The 26508-nt window shown below is 38.8% G+C and overlaps 1 protein-coding gene across 2 annotated transcripts in view; it reads left to right on the forward strand.

The window, feature by feature from the left end:
- Window positions 1-26508, forward strand: part of LOC129749338 (nephrin-like) — a 475038-nt gene that overhangs the window by 335794 nt on the left and 112736 nt on the right. For both annotated transcript variants that reach the window (XM_055744277.1, XM_055744276.1), the window contains exons 7-10: window positions 10410-10613; window positions 10719-11012; window positions 11690-11820; window positions 11937-12096. In XM_055744277.1, the coding sequence (XP_055600252.1) occupies window positions 10410-10613; window positions 10719-11012; window positions 11690-11820; window positions 11937-12096 (789 nt within the window). The remainder of the gene's footprint in view (window positions 1-10409; window positions 10614-10718; window positions 11013-11689; window positions 11821-11936; window positions 12097-26508) is intronic.

Below are 26508 nucleotides of genomic sequence, written 5' to 3' on the forward strand. Positions count from 1 at the left end.
TATATGTGTTTGTATTCGTTTTACAAAACCCACGTTCAGACCTGAAAGATTTAAACAAAATGATACCTATATTGTGATTTTTTTTTCGAGGAATCAGTTGAAGGCTGATTGAGCCACCACACGCTTCAGTAATTGGAGTAATGTCTGTATCTACATAGCAAATTTATTTTTTCTGGAAAACAGAAAATTTTGCTGGTTTTTGTCTCGTTGAATTTCCAGCAATATGAATTGCTGAAAAAATCAGCAAACATAAATGCTGGTTTTCAGCAATTCAAGTTGCTGGAAACCAGCTATTTCAAAGCATTTGCCTTTATTTGGTATCAAATTTATATTTCAATTCAAAATTAAATATTAAATACTGGCTGTGCATATAATAAGCAACAAAAAAACAATTATTTTCTTCCATTTTTCAATAGAAGATCAAGTAAAAAATGTTTTTTTTTAATATTCCAACACCGGCTCTGAAACCGGTTTTATTTTTTTTTTTTTTTGTACGGGATTTTCATCCTTTGGGATGATTCATCCCTACTGAGAAAGCTTTGTGCCAAAGTTTTGATCATCCGCTACCTGAAAAAAGAGTTTTGATTAGTAACTTTCATGGATTATCTACCCGTCCAATAAAAGCTCACCCTTGACTTGATGTCTTGGTTGCTACAATATAGAGGAAAATCTAAACAAAATATTTGAAATAGAGTCTCACCTTGCTCCAGCGTACGAAACAGAAAGACTCCAATTTCACAACTCGAATACTGATTTTCCAGCAAACTAGACCAACTGCTGGAAAGTCCAGCTATTTGAAAACCGATTCTGATTCAGCAATAATAACAAGAACACTACTGAATGCTGGAAAATCCAGCAATAAAAAACCGATTGCTGGATTCCAACAAAAATTTGAATTGCTGAATGTTTCCAGCATTTTTTGCTGGGAATTGAACCAAAAATTTACTGTGTACCCTCGATTCCCCTACATTTTTCAAATAATTCAGGAGATCCAAGTAACACAGATTGGATTAATCTGTAAACTAGCGTTTGAAAGTTTTTAAACATGTCGCTAGTTTTATAACTGTTTTATTATGCTCATGAGAAATGCTCAGGTTCTCGACACAATCATTTGTTTTCAAATAGTCCTGAAAACGCTAAAAAAGTTTACATTAAACGTACTGTTTAAATTGTTTAGAGAGAGTTCTGAATACTCTATTAAAACTCCAATAAAACAAAAATTTAGAAGTTTTTTCCAAGCTATTTTTTGCATGTTTTAAAAAGGCACGCAGTTCTTTGTTTTAAAACCGTTATAAAACTAGGTGACAGTTCTCAATCAAGATTTCAAAACAAAACATTTTTGATAATCCATGTCAGTTGTTTTTGAGTTTAAATGGTGATACGGTCAAAATTTGGTCAATATCAACTTGACGTATTTCTTTCAATTCTGTATTTAAAAAACCTGAACACCCCTCATTTTGAAGGTGTGTGTGTGTGTGTGTGTAGAATGTTGCTCCTATTTTGACTGCTCGCACGCAAAGCTGGCAAAATCGCTAAAAGTTGCCAAATCAACCGTTACAAATGTAACTAAAGTGTTTGGGGAACGTTTGTCGACAGCCAGGAAATCTGGATCGGGGGAAATCGAAAACCGGAAGCCGCTGAGACGACAAAGATAGTTGCCGGTAGTTTCAAGCGAAACCCTAACCGAAACATCGAGCCAAAAAACGAGCCAGACTATCGACTTACAAGAAGGTAGTGACTCCAAATCGCGATGATAAACAAAATACGACGGCCAAAGGGCGATCTGTACACGACGATGCTGACGAAGTTTGACTGCGTGGTAATGGACGACGAAACCTACGTCAAAGCCGACTACAAGCAGCTTCCGGGACAGGAGTTTTATACGGCAAAAGGAAGGGGAAAGGTAGCAGATATTTTCAAGCACATGAAACTGTCAAAGTTCGGAAAGAAAAACTTATCTGGTTTGGTAATTCATCTGTACCTGTGGCATGAAAAGCAGCATTTTCATAGCTTCCGGGACTGTCAACCAAGAAATTTACGTGAAAGAGTGTTTGAATAAACGTCTGCTGCCTTTCCTGAAGAAACACGCTTGTTCCGTACTGTTTTGCCATTACGCCATTACGGTAAAAAGGCCATGGAGTGGTGCGCCGCCAACAACGTGCAGGTGGTTCCCAAGGACAAGAATCCTCCCAACACGCCAGAGCTCCGCCCAATTGAGAAATACTGGGCTATTGTCAAGCGGAACCTAAAGAAGACCAAAAAACTGCTAAGGACGAGCAGCAGTTCAAGGCAAACTGGCTTTCTGCGGTGAAGAAGGTGGACAAGGTGGCTGTACAAAATCTGATGGCAGGGGTTAAGCGTAAGGCCCGGCAATTAGGATTTGGAAAAGCGGAAGCCTAACTGAATATATTTCCTGAATTTTATACTAATTAAACTTGATAAAGAAATTTAGTTTGATTTTTTAAATAAACGATTTCACCGATTTACACGCGTTTTCCCTTGACCAAATTTTTAACGTACCACTCTTTATTAGGGCTTGGACTGAAGTTTACCTTTCAAGATTCGAAGAGGACTTCAATACGATATGTTGAGATCCTCTGCGAATTTAGTGGCATCACGACGAGGATTTCTCTTAAGGCTCTTCTGGACGATCTTCGCTATGGCAGGTGTCACCACAGTAGGCCTCCACCATACCGTTTTTTGGCACTTCCGGTCTCCAGATATCTTTTAACTGTACGGTATACAAAACTTCTGCACACACTTATATCGGACAGCTCACAAACTATGTCCTTCTGCCGTTTGCCAGCTAGGAACAAGGCAACCACAGCGCTACGTTTCTGTTTGAGATCCATTTTTCCGGATAACACCTGATTACAAAAGTAAAGTAACACTCACATCCAATGATAGCTAAGACTTAATGTAAACAAAGCGTGATAGACTTCCTTTTCGTGATGGACCTTCCCGTTCCATTGTGAAACGATATGATCTGCCTGCTGGGAAAAGGGATCATCTCAACCTTTACTACCAAAACGTTGGTGGTATCAACTCCTGCGTTAGCGATTATCTGCTAGCCTCCTCATGCTTCTGCTACGATATAATCGCTTTGACCGAAGCCTGGCTGAACCCTGTCTAGTCAAGTCTTCAGCTCATACTACACTGTGTTCCGTTGTGACAGAGGTCCTAACAACAGCACGAAATCCACAGGTGGCGGAGTTCTGATTGCTATCCGATCCACTCTATCAGCCATTCCCATCTACGACGAATCATCGAACGACCAAGAATTTATATGGCCCGCATCGATCTAGGCACAAAAAAAAACTCTACCTTGGGGTTGTGTATCTGCCTTCTGATCGTTCTAGAACTGCATCATTTGCTGATTCTTTTTCCAGCGGCCTTTCTAAATTGTGTTCTCTCACGCTTCCTGAAGACGACGTCGTTATCATCGGGGACTTCAACCTACCAGGACATAAGTGGACTCCCTCGCAAGGCAATATTTTGTTTTCTGATCCAACCAGATCTTCGTTTTCGGTACCTTCCAACACGATTCTCGACTTTCTAAGCACGACAACTCTCCGCCAGATCAACAGCATAGATAATGAAATTGGTCGCATGCTCGATCTCCGCTTCATCAACGACGGACCCCAATTGGCTACGATAGAATACGCTCCTTCGCCCTTGGTCAAGGTTGTTACTCATCACTCTGCTCTGCTGCTTTCACTTGATATTCCTTGAGCTGTTCCCCACATCTAAAAACCTGGTAAATTCTATCTTGACTTTTAGAATGCCGATTTCGTCGCTGTTTCACAAACGCTCGACGCTATCGACTGGGAATCTGAACTGGAATCTTCAGATCCGAACGCTGCAGCAATGATATTTTCCCATATCATCAATTACATCATCGATCGTCACGTACCGAAACGCTCATCAGTTTCTAACCTACAAGCTCCTTGGGTAACGAAAGAACTGCGACAAATGAAAACACTGAAGAATAAAAAAAACTCTTCGCGCTAAAAATGAGTATTGCAAACTAAACTCAGCTTACATGGCTAAATCAAATTGTTGTAGACGATGATACTATTTGGAAAGCGACCGCTAAGTTGAAACACAGCCTTTACGCAGGACCAGATGGCATACCTGCTACCTTCTTGAAGCGATATATCACATATGCTGATACCTTTAAAAATATTCTTCCAAGTTTCATTCGATGAGTCTACGTTCCCATCCAAATGGAAAGAGGCCTACATGTTTCCGGGGCACAAAAAAGTGGACAGACGAAATGTGAACAACCATCGTGACATTTCTGCATTATGTGCGATAGCCAAATGTTCGAGCTGGTTGTTTTGGAACCCATTTTTACGTATTGCAAGCCTTATTTTTCAAATGAACAACATGGATTCATGCCTAAGCGCTCTACGACTACAAACCTGTTGACATTCACGTCCACTGTGCAAGACAGTTTCGCCATGGGATCTCGCCAAACTCGATCGTATTGGTATTTGCGGGTCTTTACTGGAATGGTTCCGCAGCTACCAGGTTGGACAAAAACTCTATGTTCGAATAGGTGAATTTTTTTCCAGTCAATTCTCTGCCAAATCCGGAGTGCCTCAAGTAAGTCATGTAGGACCAATAATATTCCTGATATACATCAACGACATGCTGTTGCTCCTTGCTGGTCCAAAACTAGCGTATGCTGATGACCTGAAACTGTATCGGTTCTGAGTATGTAAACTTCCTACAGAGCCAGTTCAACCTCTTCGCCTCTTGGTGTGATGTCAATTGGCTTCCCTTGAATCGTAGTAAATGCGCAGTAATTTCGTTTTCCCGCAAGCAGATCCCGTTATCAGCCATTTATCATCTTGGAAACGAGGCTATCGCTCGCGTCGAACAAGTGAAAGATCTTGGCGTGATTCTTGACGAACGGTTGAATTTCAAGATTCACACTAACTACATCGTCGACAAAGCCTCCAGATGTCTAGATCTTCTTTTCCGCATGACGAAAAACTTCAACGATGTCTGCTGCTTGAAGAGTCTTTATTGTAGCTTGGTTCGATCGACCCTTGAATATGCCTCGGCTGTTTGGTGCCCATATTATCAAAACGGCTCAGAGCGTATTGAGGCCATCCAACGGCGTTTTTTTTTGCGATACGCTCTCCGACAACTCAACTACTACCGACTACTGTACATATACATACATGTACTTTCTTAGAAAGCATATGTAAGTCGGTGTGGTCTACGTTTTTGTTCGATTGTGTATTCACAGTACAAAATTCAACTGGCCTGCTGTGTTTAGAACTGTGTTGATCAAAAGTCGATCATGCTTCCTATGCAGAGTAGTCTGTTGTACGACAAAGACGTACCACCACACTTTCATGCTTTCCAATACAAATAAAGTCTGCTTCATTTAATATTGGAACAAATTCTTTTGCTCATTGTGGTGCTCCTAGTGGAAGGATTTGGAAACTTTTTTCACCCACGTGTCGGGAAATTCATTACCTTTCACCATGTATTTATGTCATAACACCAAACGATAGCATTTTGTAAACAACCGCCATGGAAGCCGAACGGAGAGATCAAATTGTGCACAGTTTTCTTGAAAATCCATTGTTGTCGGCATCGAAGCTAGCTAAATAGCTTAAAATGCCCAGAAATACCGTATGGCGTGTTATCAAGCAGTACAAGGAAACATTGACGAATGGCTCGGAAGCCGCATTCGAAGCGTCGGAATGGAACTGTCGACCGGAAACTGCGTGGGAAAGTCATCAAGGCCGTCAAGAGGAATCCCAATCTTTCAGACCGCGATTTGGCCAATAAGTTCCAGGCCGCTCACAGTACGGTGCGACGAATTCGTATCCGGGAAGGAATAAGGTCATTCCGAGCCAGCAAACAGCCAAATCGGACGCTGAAGCAGAACAATGTGGAAAGAATCCGTGCTCGAAAGCTGTACGACCAAGTGCTGACCAAGTTCGACGGATGTAAAGTCTGCTTCATTTAGTATTGGAACACAAACAATTGCGTGTAGTTCAGTCATTTATTAACGAATTCATAATTTGTTTATCATACAAATGTAGCATTTTCTTTACTCTTTCATAAAAAAAATTAAAAAAATATTCATTGCTGTTTCGAAGAAATTCTCGTACTCGTACTCGTAAGAAAAGTGTGCACAATTTGATCTCTCCGTTCGGCTTCCATGGCGGTTGTTTACAAAATGCTATCGTTTGGTGTTATGACATAAATACATAGTGAAAGGTAATGAATTTCCCGACACGTGGGTGAAAAAAGTTTCCAAATCCGTCCACTAGGAGCGCCACAATGAGCAAAAGAATTTGTTCCAATATTAAATGAAGCAGACTTTATTTGTATTGGAAAGCATGAAAGTGTGGTGGTACGTCTTTGTCGTACAACAGACTACTCTGCATAGGAAGCATGATCGACTTTTGATCAACACAGTTCTAAACACAGCAGGCCAGTTGAATTTTGTACTGTGAATACACAATCGAACAAAAACGTAGACCACACCGACTTACATATGCTTTCTAAGAAAGTACATGTATGTATATGTACAGTAGTCGGTAGTAGTTGAGTTGTCGGAGAGCGTATCGCAAAAAAAAACGCCGTTACTCTTCAACTCTACTTACATGGTTTGAATGTAAATACATCAATTTTATTACGTTGGCGAAATCGAGTCAAGAGTTTTAAGTGCATATAAAGCTTATATGAATACTTTGGATGATAATGCGAAGGATTTGAACTTATTTACAAAAGCAGAATGTTTATAATTTTTTCGGTAAAGACAAACTGTTATTTATTGAACAGGCTTCCCAGAACTTATCGGTAAGTATCCAGGCCGGGCAAATCCGGCCTTTGGGTTTCTAAATTTAAAACTCAAAATCGGTTAATATCCGGATAAATCCAACCAAAATCAAAGTTTTTTTCGAAAATGCCAAGAAAAAAGCTGAAAAATAAACACACGAAAAATGATTTTCTTTACCAAGGCACATACGAGGCGTTTAAATCTTATTTAACAATTTCAAAAAATACATGCGAATTTATTTTGTATAATTAGTGGAAAATTTGGAATTTCATTAAAAAAAATTGTGAATAATCCTGGAAAAACCGGGCCTTTTTCCTCGATATACGGCAACCAGACCGGGCCTGGCATCATCAATTTTTTTTTTGAAAATCTGGGTGAGTCCCGGATGAAGCGGTAAATTGGAATGCTAATGGCCGAAAGAACGGGGGGCGTTTTGAGGGTTTAACCCTGTCTCATAAGGGTTCAAGAAAAGCGAGCGAAGTTTTTTTTACTCAACACTCAATTTTTGGTTCTCAATAAAATTTTGATGGTTGAGTAAGGTTATTCAAGTAACAAACTTGACTTGAAACTTTAGCATCAGTTCTAATTCAAGTAAAGTCAACCCACACTAATCCCAGGTTCAAAATTCTGCAACAGATATTAAAATTTTCTTACTTGTTGATTAAAACTCAGTTCTTTTTATTAAATTTTGAATGACAATCAATTCATTCCAACAGTTTTGGTTCCAAACTATCAAAATCATAATTGTATTTTTGTTTTTACATTTTGTTTTCTGTAGCGAGTTTAAGATTTTTGAGTTGAAATTGAATAATTATATTGAAAACTTTTGAAAGAAAGATAAAGTTTGGAAATCTTGGTTCATACAAAATTTGATCCATGAATTTCACAATGCATATGCATTTTCAAAATTGAAAAGGTTTATTTTCAGAATTTGGAAAAAAAAAAGAATATAAGAAACTGTCCTGAGTATTTGTTTTGTATTAAGATTAAAAATTCTTGAACTTAATTCTTATGCTAAATTCAGGTATAGCCAAGCTTTAAAATGTCCATCCACAACTGAAAACTCGGAACCAGATCTTCATTCGAAACTAATATTGTAATTCAGATTCGCAAGTCGGATTACAAAAACAATCTATAATTATAGATTCATGCTTGAGGGCTCGGGAATATATTTCACATCTTGGTTCGTTTTTTGACTCTGAATTTGAATTAAGATTTAGAAAGCGTATTGAAATTTGGAAACAGATTCAAAATTCAATTTTTGAATGTAGGTTCGAAATTTGGATTTAGAAATAATATTAAAAATTCAATTTCCGATTTAGATGGAAAATTGAGTTTTATAACGTTGATTGATAACTTAATTTTAAAATTTCAGCTGAAGATCACAAATTTAAAGCAAAACTTGATTTTATTTTAAAGTTGGTTTTATGAAAAAAAAAAACTGATTTCTATTCATGAAAAAATCAGGATTTTTTCTTTGGAATTGAATTTAAATGAAGAATGTTTGCTGATAAAGAAACATGTAATCTTCACGAAGAAAAATCTGCAGGGAGCATATTCTTTCGGTGTTTTGATTCGTTTATTTTCAAATAGCAGCTTTTAAGATATTCAAATTTCGAACTCAAATATTGAATTTAGATTTGCAAGAATCAGACGTGAAAAGCAAAAATTTTATATTTTACTTTAGCTTTAATTTTTTAAATATATTTTTTCCATCGATGATTGAATCGAAATGGTTGATGAATTCTAATAAAATTCTGGAAATTTCAACTAATCAATTTTCATAGAGAGCAAAAAGTATTTATGAGTGCTTCAAATTTAAAATATTATACGTTGTTTGATAACAAAACAGAGTCTGTCCAAAAAACTTTTTTTTCGTAAATAATAAACTTTGGTTTTCCTGTGTTTGTGTTCGATTGATTTAAAAATACACAAATGCTTGGAAAAAAATAATCTTATGAATATTTTATTCTGTTGTTTTAAAACAACAGTTAATTTTTGCTTTTACAATTAATGGTAAACTTATTCTTGATTTCTATGCTGATGTTTCAAAAACAGTAAAAAGTAAAAAAAATGTAAAATTAGGCTTCTAAAAATGCTATTTTTCCATTTGGTCCTTTCCGCTTGTTCCTACAGCGGATGCAATTTTAAAAATCTTTTCTGAACCTATGAAAATCCATGTGCCAGGTCATAAGACTTAATTATTACTTCAGCACGATCTTATAAATTTTTTAATCAAAAATATATACAATATTAGCGCAGTTAACTAAAGAGTCGCAGCTTTACATCAAAAGAGCCGCAGGTTGCCGACCTATGCCCTAGACTAACAGTTTCAACACCTATCTAAAACTATATCCTACGAAGCTCATCTGTTCTATCATCTGACCTATCCGCCTGTTCTTCATTCCTTTACAAATTCTTCTACCTAGCGTTTCATCTCGTCTCACGTGTCAATGAACATACTTAATTTAATAAACCTATCGGCGATTAAAACTTATCATCAAAAATTTTATTTGGAAAACAGCCAACATTTTAATGCGTTTTGATGCGCTATTTTATTAATTCCGTTGAAAAATAACAGAGTTATGAAGCTTTGAAATATGGTTTTATTTTATTTGCAAGAACTAAACTCGATAAATAAAAATGTTAGACATCTGAAAAAGTGTGTTTTTAAGTCGTAAAAAAGAATCAAATTTTAAATTTTGGGGAAGATCCAAAGACCCCGGTGCAAATTTTCAAACATTTAAAAAAAATCCTATAAGCCAAATTATTGTGCAAATCTTTAACAAAGGTGTAAAATGAGTTAAAAACGTCAATATCAAATAGGTTCTCAAAGATTGTCAAAATGATGTCAGAAAAGAAGGAATGTTATCTATTAAAATTTCTAAAAATTAAAGAATTCATTTGTTCAAGCATTGTATTTCTGAAATTAAAATATCTAAGATTTGATTCCTTGATTGCAGCTTTTCGGTAATATGAAGCATGCTTCCTCGAACGGAGCTTTCGCTTTTCAAGGTTGTTTTTAAATACTTCTACGCTCTCAGGTTCCTATCAGTCAGATTTTCCAAAAATCTCTTGTCCTCCATCGAAGCTTTGAGTGGAAAGTTTATAAATACTTTCTCTTCTGTTCAATTAGGCTGGAACAAATATCAATTTCTACTTTTGTCACCCCCCCCCCCCCCCCCCCCTTTGAAATTTCCAAAAACCCGATGGGGGAAAAAAATAAAGCTAGAAGTAATTTATGTAAATTCCATTAACAAATTCCAATATCTGAAAGTTTGCATGACTAAAAATTAAATTTGAGAAGATGGTAGTTATTTCACATTTTGTTTTCTTGATTTCATTGAATTATTCAATAAAAAAAAAATATTTGATTTATAGGTTTTATGCAACAATATAATACGAAATTTTGTTGCATACAAGCTTCCGTGCAATTTATTTCCAATTTATTTGTTTTTCGCATTATTTTTTATTGTCCCCCCCCTCGCGATGTCCCAACTCCGAGTGACAAAAGAAGGATTTGAAATTTGTTCCGGCCTTATCAACAGAAACAATTTTCTATCAATTTACATGTTTCCTCTTTCTCTCTCGATTTTAGGTCGCCCCCAGCCCGAAGTTCGATGGCTTATCAACGGTGTAATAGTAGACGATACCTACGAGCAAAATTCCGGCGATATCATCGAAAATCGTCTGCTGTGGCCCACGATACAGAGGAGTGACCTCAACAGCATCTTCACCTGCCAAACGATGAACACTCGACTGGTGGAGGCGAAGGAAACGAGCTATGTTCTCGATATGCATCGTTAGTATCCCTACCAACAACTCTTCTTAGCTATTGGCAGCCGATACCGGTGCTGGTTAAACCATAAACTATTTAACATATCAAAACTTTCCCTCCCTTCTCCAGTGAAACCCCTCACCGTGAAGGTGAAAGATCCCCCGCGGGCTCTGGTGGCCGATAAACGGTACGAGGTGTCCTGCGAAAGTTCTGGCTCCCGACCGAGTGCCATCATCACCTGGTACAAGGGCAAGCGGCAGATGAGGCGCACCAAGGACGATGTCGTGGGGCATAATACCACCCTATCGACGGTGAGCTTTTCGCCCTCGACCGAGGACGATGGGAAAACTTTAACCTGCCGGGCCGAGAATCCGAACGTCAATGGACTCTTCCTGGAAACCACCTGGGAGATGAACGTTGTTTGTGAGTATCATTTGGCTGCTGGCGGGGGGAAAACAACCGATCCCCGATTTTGAATCGCAAATCAGCCGTTCCCGGGAATAGGAATCATTTTGACATGATTTTTCGATGTACGAAATAAGATTTTATCATTTCAAGGAATTTTACTTCTTTTTAATAAAATTTGGGGACATATTTTCCCAGAAATGGTAATTCATCGTCAATGGAAGAGTCGTTGGCAGATTTAGTGGTAGGGGATAAACTTCATTTCCATTGAAGTTTGAAGTTATAACTGATTGAATATTTATGATTCCTGATTAATTCCGAAAAAGTTCTAGTCAATATGACCCAAATAATATTCAAATTGATAAATTGAGATATTACATCCAGCCACTAGCAGCAGTTTACATTTCGGTAATTAGGACCTAATTTCGTAATTGAATCCTTTATACAAAAATCGTAATAAAAGTTATTATTACTCTTTATTTGAATAATAATTTAAAAGAAAAAATAAACATACAAAAAACAATAAGTTTGAACTAATTAATATCTAATTTTCAAACAAATAGGTACCTTAAACTATTTGTAGTCAATAGGATCTATTATTTAGAAATCAGTGTCCAATTTTCTTCCGAAAACAAAAATAAACCAAAAGCCAATAGCAAACACTGGGTTAAATCTAACCGAACTTTTATTTCCAGATCCCCCGATTGTGACCATCCAGCTGGGCTCAACGCTGGTGCCGGATGACATCAAAGAGGGGGACGATGTGTACTTCGAGTGTCACGTCAAGGCCAATCCTCCCTGGAAGAAACTGCTCTGGTTCCACGATGTAAGTCTAGCCTATTTTGAGGTATCATATTTCCTAGGCCTAGAAACAAACGTCAAACTATGGAGGTGTCCAAAAATAATGTGTTTTACTTTTTTCCTTCCTCGAATTGTTTCCAGGACACCCTGTTGCTGCACAACGCTTCCGCCCGGGTGATCCAAACCAATCAGAGCCTGGTGCTGCAGAAGGTGATGAAACAGTCGGCCGGATATTACGCTTGCAGTGCAATCAACGGCGAAGGAGAAACCATCAGCAATCAGCAGTTCCTGCGGGTGAAGCGTAAGTTTTGCTGACCTTCATTTTTATTTTATTTTCGTTTTTGACATTTGCATAGTGAGAAATCGATGTTAAGTCCTCTATTCAGGGCGGCAAACAACGAAAATTCAAATACCACTGATTGAAAACATTATATAAGCATGTATTGAAAAACTCGTTTTTTTCTTCTGCTTCAGTTATTATTACTTCTAGCACAAATCAATATTTCTAACTGTTCCAAGAAATGCTCGCAGCAGAACAAATTTCCGTCTTCCTACTCAGCGAGTAAACTCTGTTACCATTCGTTTCAATGTGACCATCATTTGAAGAATAAAAAAACTACTAGTTGCAATATTATTAGATCATCCGGAGGGCTGCTGATGATTTGAAGATTCACATCGCGTGTCACCGGAGGTGAAATGGTTCATTGAGAAGAAACCTTCTCCGGAGATTGGTTTGCCGATCCTGATGGTTAGTTAATGTGGATCCAAAAATTTCCGGTCATTTTCCATTATGTTATGCAGTTAATGCAATTGATTGCACAGGATAGCGAAGTTTTTCCATTTGTGGTCAATCATTTTTTTTGCTCCGGAGTAAGGCCAAACATTTTCAGATTCTTTCGCAAAAAACGACAAATAATAACAACGCTTGCTTCACTTGTATGCGAACAACAGTACGCAGCTAAAATTTGGTTGAATACTACGGGATTTTTCAAATGACGGTTACTTTATAGTGTAGGTACTCGCTGACCTGGTGTGCTTCGCTAAACCTTTTAAAATTTATGGAAATTTGACAAAAGAGATAAGTTACTTTCCAATCATTATTTTGTGTCTTAAATCAAGACTCTTTATTAATATATTCATAAGTTTCTAAATTTTTTCACAATAAATGATTTACTTGAATAAAATTCCTCTCCCAAGTCAAATTTGATTCTTTTTGCTTGATCCCTTTCCAAGTGATTGAAAATAAAATTATGAGAATTCCCCTTTATAACTATAAAGAAAACGTTTCTCGTACCCTTGATTTGCAAGCTCCACACTGAAAAGAAAGAAGGAGTAAATGATTATTATTTAATACTTTCCTCTGACAAATTTGATCACATTTCCTTAAAATGATTTCGAGTTTTGCAAAAAATGTATGAGAGCCCCCTCTTCTCTCTTAATCCCTTCACTGTAGGGTTCCAGAATAAGCATAAAAAAATTTCTCCATCCCAAAAACCATCTCCTACTAAAGTTGGTTTCTTTTGTATGACCTATTCTATAGATACACAACAAATGTCAGAGGCTCCCGTCTCCTCTTCCTATCTCATCTCACTCAATGAAAAAGGGAAAGGTCCCTTTATAGAAATATTACTCGTGTTAAAATACAATTCCATTCCAAATTCGGTGCTGACTAATTAACTCTCGACACTCGACAAAACGGAGTCGGCCTCCTCGTATATTCCTATTTGTTACTGGGATCAAGAGAGGGTTTCAACAACCATATAGTCTTTTTCCATATCCAAATATCCTCCCATGCCAAATTAAGTTCCATTTGCTTGATTATTTCATCAGTTCTGCAAAAGAAATTGTATGGGAGCCCCCATTCCACTTTTTGTTTCTCTAATGAAAGTTGGGAAGAGCTTCAAAACATCTGGGGAACATTTCGTTCACCCAAATACCCTCGCATCGATGGGTATGGGTAAGCTTGCCAGATTGCCCGGTTTTATCCGGGTTTGCCCGGAAATTTGATGCAAAATTTCGAGAAAGTCCGGTCCGGCCCGGTTGCCCGGATATCGTGAAAAAAGTCCGGATATTGCCCGGATTTTTTCACAATTTTCACAAAGAAACCAAAAAAAATCAAAGTTTTTGAGTAAGTTTCAGCAAAATCGATTAACGGTATGGAAATTTTCAACGGTTGTTTCAAATAATTTCGCTGATTTACTTTTTTAAACCTTTAAATATTTAAGTGTTCCAAAAAGTTTTTGGAAGTCTGCAATAACATTAATAAAATATTAATTTAATTTTTTTTTGCATTTTTTCGTTGCTTTGTAAAATATAATAACACCTAAATTTTGCCCGGTTTTTGTCCGGTTTTTGGATTTGAAAAATTGAAATCCATGCCCGGATTTTGCCAGGTTTTTTTGAAAAAATGCCCGGAATTGCTAGGCCCGGATGGGAGTGGAAAAAATTCTGGCAACCTTAGGTATGGGTCACATGCCCTCCTATCCTTCCAATCCTTCCAATGCAAATGGGAAGGATTTTCAAATAATCAAAGAACCTTTTCTCAACTCCAAATATCCTCACAAGCCAACTTGGTTTCATTCGCTAGAATAGTTATCGAATTTTGCAATAAAATTGGAAGCCACCTTTCTCTTTCAATCCTTCTACTGGAAGATGGGACGAGTCTGAAAAAATCATTGAAACATTTCTCGTATCCTCACAGGCCCAATTTGATTCTATTTGCTTGACTCATTCTCGAGTTATGTAAAAATGCCATATTCAACCATTTGCTTGAAAATATCTCAAGTTACGCAAAATTTTTCTTGGTTTGGAGACCAACTCCCCCCTCGCAATAAGAATGAGAGGTCTCAAACTGTAATAGGAACCTTCCCCGGTTTCAAAAGCACCCACCTGCCAAGTTTCAATAAAATCGGCTTAGAACCAACCTATGTATAGATTTTCAATCAACGGAACAGTCTATTGCTGAATTTTGACGAACAAATTTTGAATATGACTAATAAATTCTCATGAAATTATTTAGGGTTACCAGATGGTTTTCAAAAAAGCGGAACAATTTTGGAAAAAGCTGGACGCAGCAGAAAAAGACGGGACATTTCAAAATGCGTTAGAAATAGTCGTGATATGTATGTATGTATGTTTGTATGTTTTTGGTAGATACTCTGGGTATAAAAGTGCTATTAAACGTGAATATAAAATTTTATAAATCTTCAATTGAGGCATAGCTCAGTTGGTAGAATACCTACTTTCCGAGTCAACGCCTCTGGTTTTAAACCCAGGAAAAAACATTGATCAAAGTTGAAGCTTTTCTATGTTCTTCCGCCAACTTTTTTGTAAAAGTTTACTGAAAAGCTTCAAATTTTGGCATGCATCAAAAATAGCCAGTTGCCATCGAGGAGCTTCTCGACCTTACCCTTGTCATAGGCTATGTTGCTATAAATTTTATTCGTTTTTATTCATGTCATACTAGTTCAAAAACTTTATTTTGAATAAAGAAAATGCTTTTGAATCTGAACTGTCAGTTCTTCATCTGTTCCGAAAATAGGAAAAAAAGATAAATTTAGTTTCCTGTCACAAATCAATATGGAGATTGGCAAAAACTAAAAACTCAAAAAATATAATAACAAACGATACATTTTTGAATAACGATTTAAAATCGCATTAAGGCTTCAGGAAAACCGTTCATGGACATTTTGAAAAAACTTGCTCAATGATTTGTGTAAAGACGTCACACATTTCTAAGCTAATGTTGCCAGATTTTTTCCTGGACTATCTATGAACCAGGCAATACTTTCATCTCACAATCCGGTCATATTCGGTCAAAATGGTGGAATTATTCAATAAAAATCATTATTTCAAATATGATTTGAGTTTAAAGAATTATTTTCATCAAGTTATGTCGTGAGACGTAAAACTATATAAGTAAATAAGTAGTAATAAAAATCGAGAAAATCAATTTTAATATTCTTTTCTCCCTCCAAACTCATTAGAAGATATTGAATCGTATTTAAGGCTTCCAAAAACCGTTCATGATTATTCAGCTAAAATTTGCTCGAAAAAGTAAACATTCTTATCATTGAATTTAAGATTGTTTGCTAGGTTTTGCAAATAAAGTGAATAAACCCGGACAAAAGCCCAGTTCACTAGGAAACCGGGCTTGACCGGACTTTTCCTAAATTTAGTGTCAAACATCCGGACAGAACAAAATAATAAATTTTCCCATACAAATAAAGATGTAAAAATTTACTCATGTAAACATTACACTATATTCTGCTAACAATCGTGGATTAGTTTTGAATCAAAACGAAACTTTTAAGACCCCTGGGTTTGAAAAATTCGAAAATGAATTCAAATCAACTCAGACTAACATACACAGCTTTCGTCGTTATTCGCCAGGGCAAGTTATAAACTTTAGAAAGTTGGCAATCACTGAAAATTTAAAAAAACGAAATTTCTTATTTTACATCACAAACCCACGCACATTACGTTGAATTAAAAAAACGTTTTTGTCTATGATTTTTGCCAACTTTTTCGAACCACTATTATATTCAGACTTCCATAAGTTATGATATATTCAATTCTTGAGTGTGACATATATGCGTCCAATCGTCTCAGTGCGACAGTTTTGCGTCTATTTGTAGCAGTGTGACAAATTGACTTTGAATTTTTCTAGAATAAACCTCATGTTTTGACAAGAAAAATTCAAAAATACGTATTAAATTATAACGATTTGCATCAAAAACGTCGAAATGCCAGATGTAACAATTATGCGTGCAACGGCAGTATAGCTTAGTTCATTTAGAAATGGGACAGTTACGAATGTTTGCATCTATAGAATCATTCGTTTGATCGAAATACTTTCTATAGACAAAATAAAAGTAATCTTATTATAATTCATGAAAAAAAATTGAAAAAAATATTTATCGGTTTTTGTAAGCAATATTTCCCATCAGCCGGCGCATACTTTTTCTGTCATTTTATTGATCAGTTTTTCTCACTTATATTTCGTCAAATCTGTATTTTTGGTGACAGCATCCCCCTCCTTAAATTTCTGTTACATTAAGACCCAATACTTTTCTTTTGAAAGAATCTGAGGGCAGTTTGGTGGATTCAGCTTTTTCAAAATTAACAAATCTTGATTATTTTTGTGCCACTAAAAACGTATTTACTGGAATGTCTGCTGGCAAAATCTAACAAAAACGAAGCAAAACTATCATGAGATTGAATTTCAAGTATTTTCGCTGGGTTACTCAGTGAAAAATGTTTTAGCTATATTTTTATCCTGGTTTTTTATATGATCGTAGAAATGTTCAAAAACAGCTTTTACATAGTGGAGGCAACATACATTACATAAATTTCATTTCTTTCTAAAACGACGAAAACTACACCAATTGGGCGTCGGATACACCTTATTTGTACCTATCGGAAGAATGAGAGAGAGTGAGAGATTTTTCTCTCATAGTCTTCAATCGTTGCCAGCGACAATATTTTTCAGTTCTCTCATTGGTCAATTTTTCTCAATAACCATCTGATGTTTAGCCATCTGGATGCACTGCTGGTTCCAGAGAGAACATGACGACGATTTACTCACTTGAAGCCAGCGCACGAACATGGCGGACTTTCAATCATATCCGATTCAAACTGATTTCAGACGACATTTCATACGATCTTTTCAATATGCAGTTGGAATTGTGATTCACGCACGACACCATTGTAAACGACTTAAGATATCATTTTTGAAACGATTTCATGTTTGTTGGGTAAGATTGCAGGTGGCGATTTGTACATACAAGAGTACTTTTTTAAGCTTCTGAAAACAGCGAAAACCAAAGTTGATAATCATGGATTTCGAAGGAATCTGTGCAAAATAATTATTATCTTTTTCTCTTACATCGTAAATATCTTTAAAAAAAACGCGTTAATTTTAAAGTTTGAAATAAAATAGGTTTTAGCAAGCTACAAAATGCCCTCAAAATTGTGTATGTTTGATAACTAGGAAATGAGCTATCAGCAAAAGAAGTGTCCCATTTCTAAATGAACTAACTCTTTATGCGACACCTTCGAAAGGAATGTCATTATGAACTTTCCGTGAAGACTGGCTTCAATTTTGTAAATATTTCATAAAGTGGAAATTTAAATTATTGAATGTGAAATTAACTTAAATTCTAATAACTTTGAATAAAAATTACAAGTGTTTTTTTATTTTTTTTTAATGTAGATATGCTAAAAAAACGTTTAGAGATATTGAAAACTGGAACCAACTTTGAACCTTGCAGAAAACTATTGACGTTTGGATACATTGGTGAAGATTTTACATAAAACTAGCGCATGAAATTTAATCAGAACAACTTTTAGGTTTGTCAAATTGCAAAATAGGTTTGATTGCCCATAACTTTGAGTTTTCAGAAAATATTCACAAGTGTTGCCAAATAAATTTAGAACCTTTCGTGTAATTTTTTCAAATACATATATTCATTGTGATGATCCTTCAATCATTATTGTTTCCTCCAAACAGGTTGCCAAATATATTCCATAACCAATTGGTGAACCAATCCTTAATCTTATTTTATTGCAACGTTTATTTTATTGGTCTGTATACAAGCTTTAATGCAAACCATTTGTAATATCTATTAAACAATTTATGCAACGACGCTCAAGTTCTTTCGAGAATTTGCATTGATTTGTTTTAGTGATTCTGCAAAAATCATTGTTTTAGTTCAATCCTGGCTCCTGGTTAGTCAAAATAGTGATTGACACTCTGGGGAAATAAATATTGGAAAAAAAACTCACAGACAGCAGTTTTTAAATTTTTGTTTAAGTGTGTTATCGTTTGAAATAATTGTTATACATTTACGTCAAAAATGTGCTAAAAAAAGTTTCTTAAATTAGAATGTAGAATTGAAAATTGATAGGACCCTAAATACAACAACTTTCCGACTTTTTGTCAGGATTGTCCGTTTTGTCTATATTTTTTTATTACCAGATAATTCAGAAATTAAATATATAAACTTTCATGAAATATAGATTAGTCCCAATCCCAGCATACGAGTAGGTACAGTAGTGTTCAAAAAAGAATGGAATCGCGTAAAGCTGCGCACTCTCTCCTAACTTTGACAATCGCCCATTTCTTGCTCGGTTGACATTTATTTATAAAATTTTCACACAATTTTGTTAAAATGGCAAACTAACGCTCAATTTGAAGTCTTTACAATGACTGGAAACAAATATTCAGCTGTTCCCGTAAAAAAGGGAAACTGGGAAATGCTTCATTAAATTCGCTGTATCTTTGACAATTTTCATTAAAAAATCTTGAAGTTTGTTCCAAAGATGTAAAAACTTTTAGTCTCGTACCCGGCGAATCCCGAAACAAAGCACGAATGAAGTTTCTATCAATTTACAACATTCTATGTGATAAATTACGATTTTGTTAAAGAAAGTACCAAGACAACATTGATTACGATGTTTTCCTCATAAACATCCGTCCAAAAAAGAAAGAAATGGTCTTTTGGCGATAATGAACCTCATTTTCAACCCGGCACCATTTTTGATCGCGTTATCTGATTTTGATTAAACTTGGCCAGGTACTTGATCATAGATTTGTACATCTTTTAACCAAATTCCAAGATTTTTCAGTAAAAATTGCCAATGATTCAGCGAATTTTATTAAGGAACTCCAAATTTCCCATTTTTACGGGAATAGAAGTCATTCTAAAGACTTAATTTTGTAAAGCGTTAGTTGGACAGTTGAACTAGATTGTGTGAAATTTGAAAAAAACAACTATCAACCGAGAGAGAAATGGCAACTTGTTAAAGTTGAAAGAGAGTGCACAGCTTCACGCGATTTCTTTCTTTTTTAAACGCACAACCTAATGTATCGCATTGTTTGAACTTAAAACAAATAATGCAAATTAGCACAGCTGAGTCATCCGCAATTACTCGCTTCGGAGGAACCACGTTTTAGCCAAAAATTAATTATCAATCATGAATTTTGAATATCGGGTGCATTCTCGTATATTTTAGACCTACAGAAAATAATCACCAACATTGTATCGCCACCGCAGCCACAGAAATCAAACACGGAAACAATCCGAGGGCGTCTCATTTCAAATTCATTTAAATAAATGAAGCTTACGCCCGAATAACTCAATCCAGGTCACTCCAGCCAGAGCGATTTCTATCCAAAACAGTCAGTAGGAACTCAGTAGCTAGCTGGTAGGTGCCAAAGCAGAAATATCGCAGCTGCAGGCTCCGGAAAACCTGACCTTTGCCGTGGACGCATCATTGCCGCCACAATCCCATCCACGCCTCGCCACGCCAGTCGTTTGTGGTGGCCATGCTCTTATCTCTAGTCTAGTTCTAGTTCTGTATTTGAATTCATGCTGCCGCGTCTGTTTCTATCTAATACCTAATCCTCACTTCTGCTTTCAACCGGGGCCAGGGTACTTCCGCTAATCACCGCAATAGGCTATTTCCATCGGAATTGGGTCCGATTTGTGCGATTTCTACCGCTACTTTTGGAGATGTAAATTTCCAACTTCTGATGAAATTCTACCCCGAAAAGGGTTACCGGAAATTGATGCAAATTTTATAGGATCGAGGCTTGGCGAGCGGATTGATATGTTTGGTCTCTCATCATTCATTCTGAATTAGAATCAAAACTTTATCGGGAAATCGATTTTTGTGTTCCAAAATGATGAAACTCGTTTATATTATCAAACGGTAGCTTTCAACATTCATTTTCCATTACGTGGTGAATCGAAAGTGCAAGGTTTATTCAATTGAAACATTTCAAGTTTTTCATTTCTGTTTTTTTTTTTTCGAAAACAGTTGACGACTAACTTAATTGGTCTAACAAAAGCATTAAAATTGGGAGTCCCCGTTTCCCTCCCAGTTTCAGGAAGGGGTCTCAAACCATTTATGGAATTGTTGGGGCCCTGTTCCTTTAATTCCTTCGAACAGATCCCACGGCTCGCCACAACATCAAATCCGTACGCTTAAGTTCTGCCACAGGTGACTGCAGAATCGCTTTCCAGTCAGGGAGGTTATTTTCGAAAATGTAAAAACAGGTAACATACAGTAAGAACGCACAAATTAATTTGACTAAGTTTAATTGTAAAGAAACGTAACTAGAACTTTCACTAAACATTACAATTTTATTCTTAAAATAGGGCATGCTAATTTTAAGTACAAAGTAACCGGAGTGGTTGGCAGACAGAACTAGACTGGTTCGAGTGGTGAGTTTTTCTTCCAGCCTCTGCAATACAGGCTGCGATGTTTCTCGATCGGCTGGAATACTCCCTCTCACCCATCTCTGCTGTTGTCGAAACAATACAGGCTCGTACGATCTTCGAAGACAATACCGGCTTGTGATGAGTTCTGGTTGAACAATTCGGTGTGTGATTATCGGTTGTGATGATTACCGTTGGCTTCGATGGTGTTTTGTTTGGTTTGTTGGCTGGTGATCACGGGAAGCAAAAATCTGGTTGGTGCTGGCTATTTTTAATCGAACGTGGGAAATTGGACCATTTGGGAGGACTCAGAGCTCAACTGTAAGTGTGTTAAAGCGTTCATGGGTTCGATGGGAAGGATGCATATTTTTTCAACAGGACGATCGATGTAATCTTGGCCGGTTTTGAGCTTCACGACTCGTACCACTCCGTCGCTGCCAGGAAACGTCTGTTGAATGCGAACCATTTTCCAACGTAGGGATGGGAAGTTCTCGACCTTCAAAACAACTAGTGTGCCTTCGTGGACGTCAACTGGAGATTTCCAACGCTTAGCCTTTCTTTGAAGCTGGCACAGACACTCTCTTCGCCATCATTACCAGAATTATTGGAACCGTTTTGGACCTGCTTACAATTCTCAAGTCTATTCCGAAAGTCTTCATCTGGTACTTCTTGGAGTGAGCTACCAGTGATGAAATGGCCAGGTGATCGTAGACCTGGCATCCTAAATAAGAAAGCCCGCACCCGATGGTTTGACAGGACCCTGGCCAATTGAAAGGCATGGACGACAGACCCAACGAGGGAACGCCCTCCGAATGACAAACAGTGACGCGTAAACACCGTAAGGGGAGAGCTATGAAAACAAACCCCAAGCCCAAGAGCAGCGAAGCCGCGTAAGGTGAAAAGGTGAAGCGATCGTAATTAAGGCGCCAGAGGGTTCGTACGTGGACGTGCTTCGGCAGATGCGGTCCGACGACAAGCTTGCTGGACTAGGTGAAAACGTTAGGAGGATCCGTCGTACTCATTCCGGGTGATCCTCAAGTTGAAACGAAGTTCAGCAATAAAGAGTGCATCCTTCCAGGTGCAGGCGGAGGAAGTTCTAGGCGAGAAGGCGGAGGTGCGTGCGCTATGTCACGAAGTAACCATCCGTATAAAAAATCTTGACGAAATTATGACAGAAAATGAAGTCAGGACAGCACTAGTCGACCAGTGTAAGATCGGCGAATATCAGATCTCAATCCGATTAAGACAGTTCCTCCCAAATCCGGAACAAATGTTGCAATTGTGAGGCTTCCAGTGGAAGCAGCCAACGCAGCACTCAAGTGCAGGCGGCTAAAAGTGGGATGGTCAGTTTGTTAGATAACCATCTCCCAGCAACCAGAGGTATGCTTCCGATGCGAACCCAAGGTGCCCTGTCCGGGCTGCGTGCCGAGTGGGACAAAAACGTGGTGCGACTGGGCACCTTGGTACCAGTGCTCAGTTGCAAGAGGGAGGGGTCGTAACATGTATCGGGTAGTCGCGACCCCGATATGCGGGACGACCAAATGTTCGAGCGGGTGTTGGTCGAATTCGCGCGTCGGGTGGTCCTAGCCCTGATTCGCGGATATGACCGACTCACGACGGGCAGAGGGGCCTTGTGCCGTAATACGTGGTGCCCATTGGATGGGCCTCAGGATGGGTCTCGAAGTGTCGAGACGGAGAAAAAGTGGGATTTGTGATTATCTCCAGACCCGAGGAGAGGCGAGTTGTTCTCGTCTCGAATTGGGTCAAGACGGAATGAACGAGAGCTCTCGAGACACGAGGAGAGGTGGGTATAGACGCCTCAATTTGTGTCAAGAGGGGGAATGTGAGAGGGCCTCGAGTCGTGAGGAGAGGCGGGTCATGACGTCACGAATTGCGACGAGAGGTCGCATGTGGGACTCGAGTCACGAGTAGCGGCTAACGGACTGCCAACCCGTAAGTCGTGAATCGTGACAAAGAGTGGAAGATGATTGCTGGTGTAGTACGATTAAAACGAGTATTCGCCGAGAAGCGCATTGCGCGAGTATGGTCTCCCATCCCTGGGTACAGCCTTCGTTGCAGGTCCGAATGGGAATTATGGCCAGAGGCCCCAGGTGGATTTTATGGCGTAGGGGTACATAGTATCATGAGTCGTCCAATTGCACCCATGGACCCAGAGTAGCAAACTGGGGGGACGCGGTGGCTCGCCGTGCCTTGGAATGCAATCCGTAAAAAGGATTTACCACCTGGGTGATCAACTAATAAAAAAAAAGGTGCCCTGTCCACCAAAAGGTGCTAGCAGCGATACCACGAGCTTGGAAGTAATCCAAATCAACCTCAACCACTGTCACGAAGCAAAACAGTGTCTGCGACAGATGGCGGTGGAAGAGAAGCTAAACATAGCGTTAGTAACAGACCCCATTATAGAGACCTGGATGGCACTAACTGGGTGACCGATAGTGCCAATCAGGCCACAATAGGTGCGACTTTCCAAACAAAAAGTGGTCACATCGAATGAGGAAGGCTTCGTGATAGCCAAAGTCAATGCGATCTTCTCCTGTACATAGCTGCTACGCTCCATCGAGGTGGACCTTGGAGAAATTTAGAGCTACGATGGATAAGATAGTCGAGGTGCTCACATGTCGAAGCCCCGTTATTATAGCGGGGGATTTCAATGCGGGGGCCCAGGAATCGGGTAGTTGCCTTACGAACGCCAGGGTCGGAGACTACTTGTAGCACTCGCAAGGCTAAATGTGGACCTGGCGAACGTAGGTTATTCTAGGACCTACCATAGAGAGGGACGTGAATCGATTATAGATATCACATTTGCTAGTCCCAGATGGACCAGTAATTGGAGAGTGAGCGAGGACTACACTCATAGCGACCACTTAGCGATCAGAGGAGTCAGAGGAGAGGTAATGGCATGGTAATGGTAATGTCTTTGTCGAGGTGTTGAAGTGGAAGCAAAACCTTTCTAACTTGTTGGCGGAAAACCTGACGGAAATACTCACAAGTGCTTGTGACACAGCAATGACGAGGAGAGCTAATCGTAAAAACCCACATCCATCAGTTTATTGGTAGACTGACGAAATCCGAATTTGCGTGCCAGCTGCCCTCGCGCTCGGCAAAACATGCAGAGAACACGAACTCAAACGGAAAGAGACGAGCGTAGGCTTGAAAAATGCGAAAAGAAACCTCTGCAAGGCAATTAAAGAGAGTAAAAAGGCATGTTTGGAAAGGAAACTTTGTCTTGATGCCAATGACCGACCATGGAGTGATGCCTACAGGATAGTCATGACAAAAGACAAACGCGGTAGCGCACCTCCTGAAATATTCCTCAACAAACTGAGGGAAATAAAGCCAGACTCAAAAGAAGAAGAGGGGATCGTTCTTGTGCGATAGTTACACTGAACGTGCGCAACGCCTTCAATAGTGTCAGCTAATAATAAGGATACCGAAATATCTATGAAAATTAGTGGAAAGCTATTTCCGGAACCGCTAGCTACAATACATGACGAGCCAAATATTACAGGAAATGGATGTCACAGCTGGAGAACCGCAAGGGTCGATACTGGGCCAGGTCCTGTGGAATATTACGAACGATGAAGTGCTGACATTGTACCTGCCAGAGGGAGTAAAGTTGGTTGGTTTCGCGGGCGACGTTGTACGACGGGTTTCTCAACAGAAATCGTCCAGCTAAGAGCTAGAAGCGGTAAAGAGCTGGATGCACTCCGAGAATTTGCAGTTGGCTTACCACAAAACCGAGATGGTCCTGATATCAAACCTGATTTCACCGCAAACAGGCAGTATTACAGTTGGATAATGCACTATTGAATCAAAGCTTGAGCTTAAATATTTGGGGGTGATGATTGACGACCGGGTCAGCTTTAAAAACCACGTTGAGTATGTATGCAAGAAGGCGGCAACAGCAACGGCCGGGGATCCGAAGTAGTCAGCGGAGGATAATTTCGAGTGTGGTTTCGTCAAACATTCGGTATGGAGGAGCGGCAACAATATTGGTCCCGTTATCGGACAGGATTTCTGCACACTTTCCTCAGCGACCGACGAATCTGCGCAACGTATGTGTGAATCGGTCATAATCAAATCTGAGACCAGTACCAGGTGAACTGCCTTCGTGTACGGACACGCCTACGCAAACGTAGGCCTTAACTGCAGGGTTCCGAGGAGCTGGCCTTACATAAACGAGGCCAAAATAAAGGGTGATACGGTCAAAATTTGGTCAATATCAACTTGACGTATTTCTTTCAATTTTGCATTTAAAAACCTGAACACCCCTCATTTTGAAGGTGTGTGTGTGTAGAATGCTGCTCCTATTTTGATTTTGGAATTCACTCTTCAGTTGTCAAAATGCCGTCTAAGGAAGAAGAGCAGCGTATTAAAATTTCGCTCGCGCATCGCGAAAATCCGAGCTACTCCCACGCAAAGCTGGCAAAATCGCTAAAAGTTGCCAAATCAACCGTTACAAATGTTATTAAAGTGTTTGAGGAACGTTTGTCGACAGCCAGGAAGTCTGGATCGGGGGGAAATCGAAAACCGAAAGCCGCTGAGACGACAAAGAGAGTTGCTGGTAGTTTCAAGCGAAACTCTAACCTCTCTCTCCGAGATGCCGCAAATAAGCTGGGTGTATCGTCTACAACTGTGCATCGAGCCAAAAAACGAGCCGGACTATCGACTTACTAGAGGGTAGTGACTCCAAATCGCGATGATAAACAAAATACGACGGCCAAAGCGCGATCCCGGAGGCTGTACACGACGATGCTGACGAAATTTGACTGCGTGGTAATGGACGACGAAACCTACGTCAAAGCCGACTACAAGCATCTTTCGGGACAGGAGTTTTATACGGCAAAAGGAATTAGAAAGGTAGCAGATATTTTCAAGCACATGAAACTGTCAAAGTTCGCGAAGAAATATCTGGTTTGGCAAGCCATCTGTACCTGTGGCTTGAAAAGCAGCATTTTCATAGCTTCCGGGACTGTCAACCAAGAGACTTACATGAAAGAGTGTTTGAATAAACGTCTGCTGCCTTTCCTGAAGAAACACGGTTGTTTCGTACTGTTTTGGCCGGATTTGGCATCTTGCCATTACGGTAAAAAGGCCATGGAGTGGTACGCCGCCAACAACGTGCAGGTGGTTCTCAAGGAACCTCCCAACACGCCAGAGCTCCGCCCAATTGAGAAATACTGGGCTATTGTCAAGCGGAACCTAAAGAAGACCAAAAACTGTTAAGGACGAGCAGCAGTTCAAGGCAAACTGGCTTTCTGCGGCGAAGAAGGTGGACAAGGTGGCTGTACAAAATCTGGTTAAGCGTAAGGCCCGGCAATTCGGATTGGAAAAAGCGGAAGCCTAACTGAATATTTTTCCTGAATTTTATACTAATTAAACTTGAAAAAGAAATTTAATTTGATTTTTAAAATAAACGATTTCACCGATTTACATGCGTTTTCCCTTGACCAAATTTTGACCGTAAA

This window comes from Uranotaenia lowii, chromosome 2 (genome assembly GCF_029784155.1).
Source record: "Uranotaenia lowii strain MFRU-FL chromosome 2, ASM2978415v1, whole genome shotgun sequence".
In the NCBI taxonomy this organism is placed as follows: domain Eukaryota; kingdom Metazoa; phylum Arthropoda; class Insecta; order Diptera; family Culicidae; genus Uranotaenia; species Uranotaenia lowii.